The sequence below is a fragment of the Hylaeus volcanicus genome, chromosome 4, assembly GCF_026283585.1.
Source record: "Hylaeus volcanicus isolate JK05 chromosome 4, UHH_iyHylVolc1.0_haploid, whole genome shotgun sequence".
Classification (NCBI taxonomy): domain Eukaryota; kingdom Metazoa; phylum Arthropoda; class Insecta; order Hymenoptera; family Colletidae; genus Hylaeus; species Hylaeus volcanicus.
Genome location: NC_071979.1, coordinates 2,753,475 through 2,754,325, shown reverse-complemented (window position 1 = coordinate 2,754,325; position 851 = coordinate 2,753,475). Strand labels below are relative to the sequence as shown.

At 39.5% G+C, this 851-nt stretch overlaps 2 protein-coding genes across 2 annotated transcripts in view; one reads left to right on the top strand and one right to left on the bottom strand.

The window, feature by feature from the left end:
• LOC128875423 (cyclin-dependent kinase 4-like) overlaps positions 1–851 on the top strand; it is a 125,160-nt gene that overhangs the window by 33,000 nt on the left and 91,309 nt on the right. The window lies entirely within an intron of this gene.
• The window catches only part of LOC128875137 (uncharacterized), a 20,599-nt gene that overhangs the window by 11,065 nt on the left and 8,683 nt on the right, over positions 1–851 (bottom strand). The window contains exon 7 of the mRNA XM_054120504.1: positions 420–618. Coding sequence (XP_053976479.1) covers positions 420–618 — 199 coding nt within the window. The remainder of the gene's footprint in view (positions 1–419; positions 619–851) is intronic.

Genomic DNA, 851 nt, shown 5'->3' with positions numbered 1-851 from the left:
TTCTTCTTGTAAAGCTTCTTAAAAATTATGTATACATTGTGTCATACGTAAGCAAAACTTTATTAAAATTGTAGCTTCTGGGATCAATTTTTTACAAATATATTCTTTCAAAAATAATGTACGATGAAGCAGATAAATTGTTCAAACCGACTTCTTTCAGAACTTTTTTACTCGAGATTCTCCATGAAATTGTTTAAAATTATTTCGTGATACCATAGAATTCCGCATGAAAAATTACATAAAAGTTCAAAGTTTCAAAATTTTGTCTAAATATTTACTGATAGCTGATTTTTGCGGCCTCGCCTCCCTTAAGGATTTTTTAAACATGCAGACGATTCGAGTGGAAAACATAAACTGTTTGCTCGATAAAATCGAACGATTATGAAAGATCAGTTCGACTAATCTTTGGAGAAACAAACCCTGTGCCGACGACAGCAGGTGGTTGAGTCTTGGTGGGTTGTGGTTGCGTCTGCACGTGCGTCGATGTACGATCTGTGCTTTCGAACAAGTTCAGGTACGTCCTTTTACCGTCGATACTGACGAAACCTTGGCCCTCGACCGCGGACGTTAGAATCACGTCGGCACTCCCAGCGTTTATCGGTACCCTGACGCCTTCCTCTGATCGCAGAAAAAAAAGGAGATGCATATGACAGTTTGTGTAAAACGTCCCATATACGATACAATCCGTTGTATGACAAGTTATACGACAAATCGCTTCGATGAGGTCCTTCGACCGTTTGAATGAGAGTTGCATTATTTTTGGAGCGGTTTCGTACTACACCGTCGTAATTACCTCCTACACGGTACAATCTGTCGTACGACAAATCGTACGACGAGTCGTAGGACAAAAT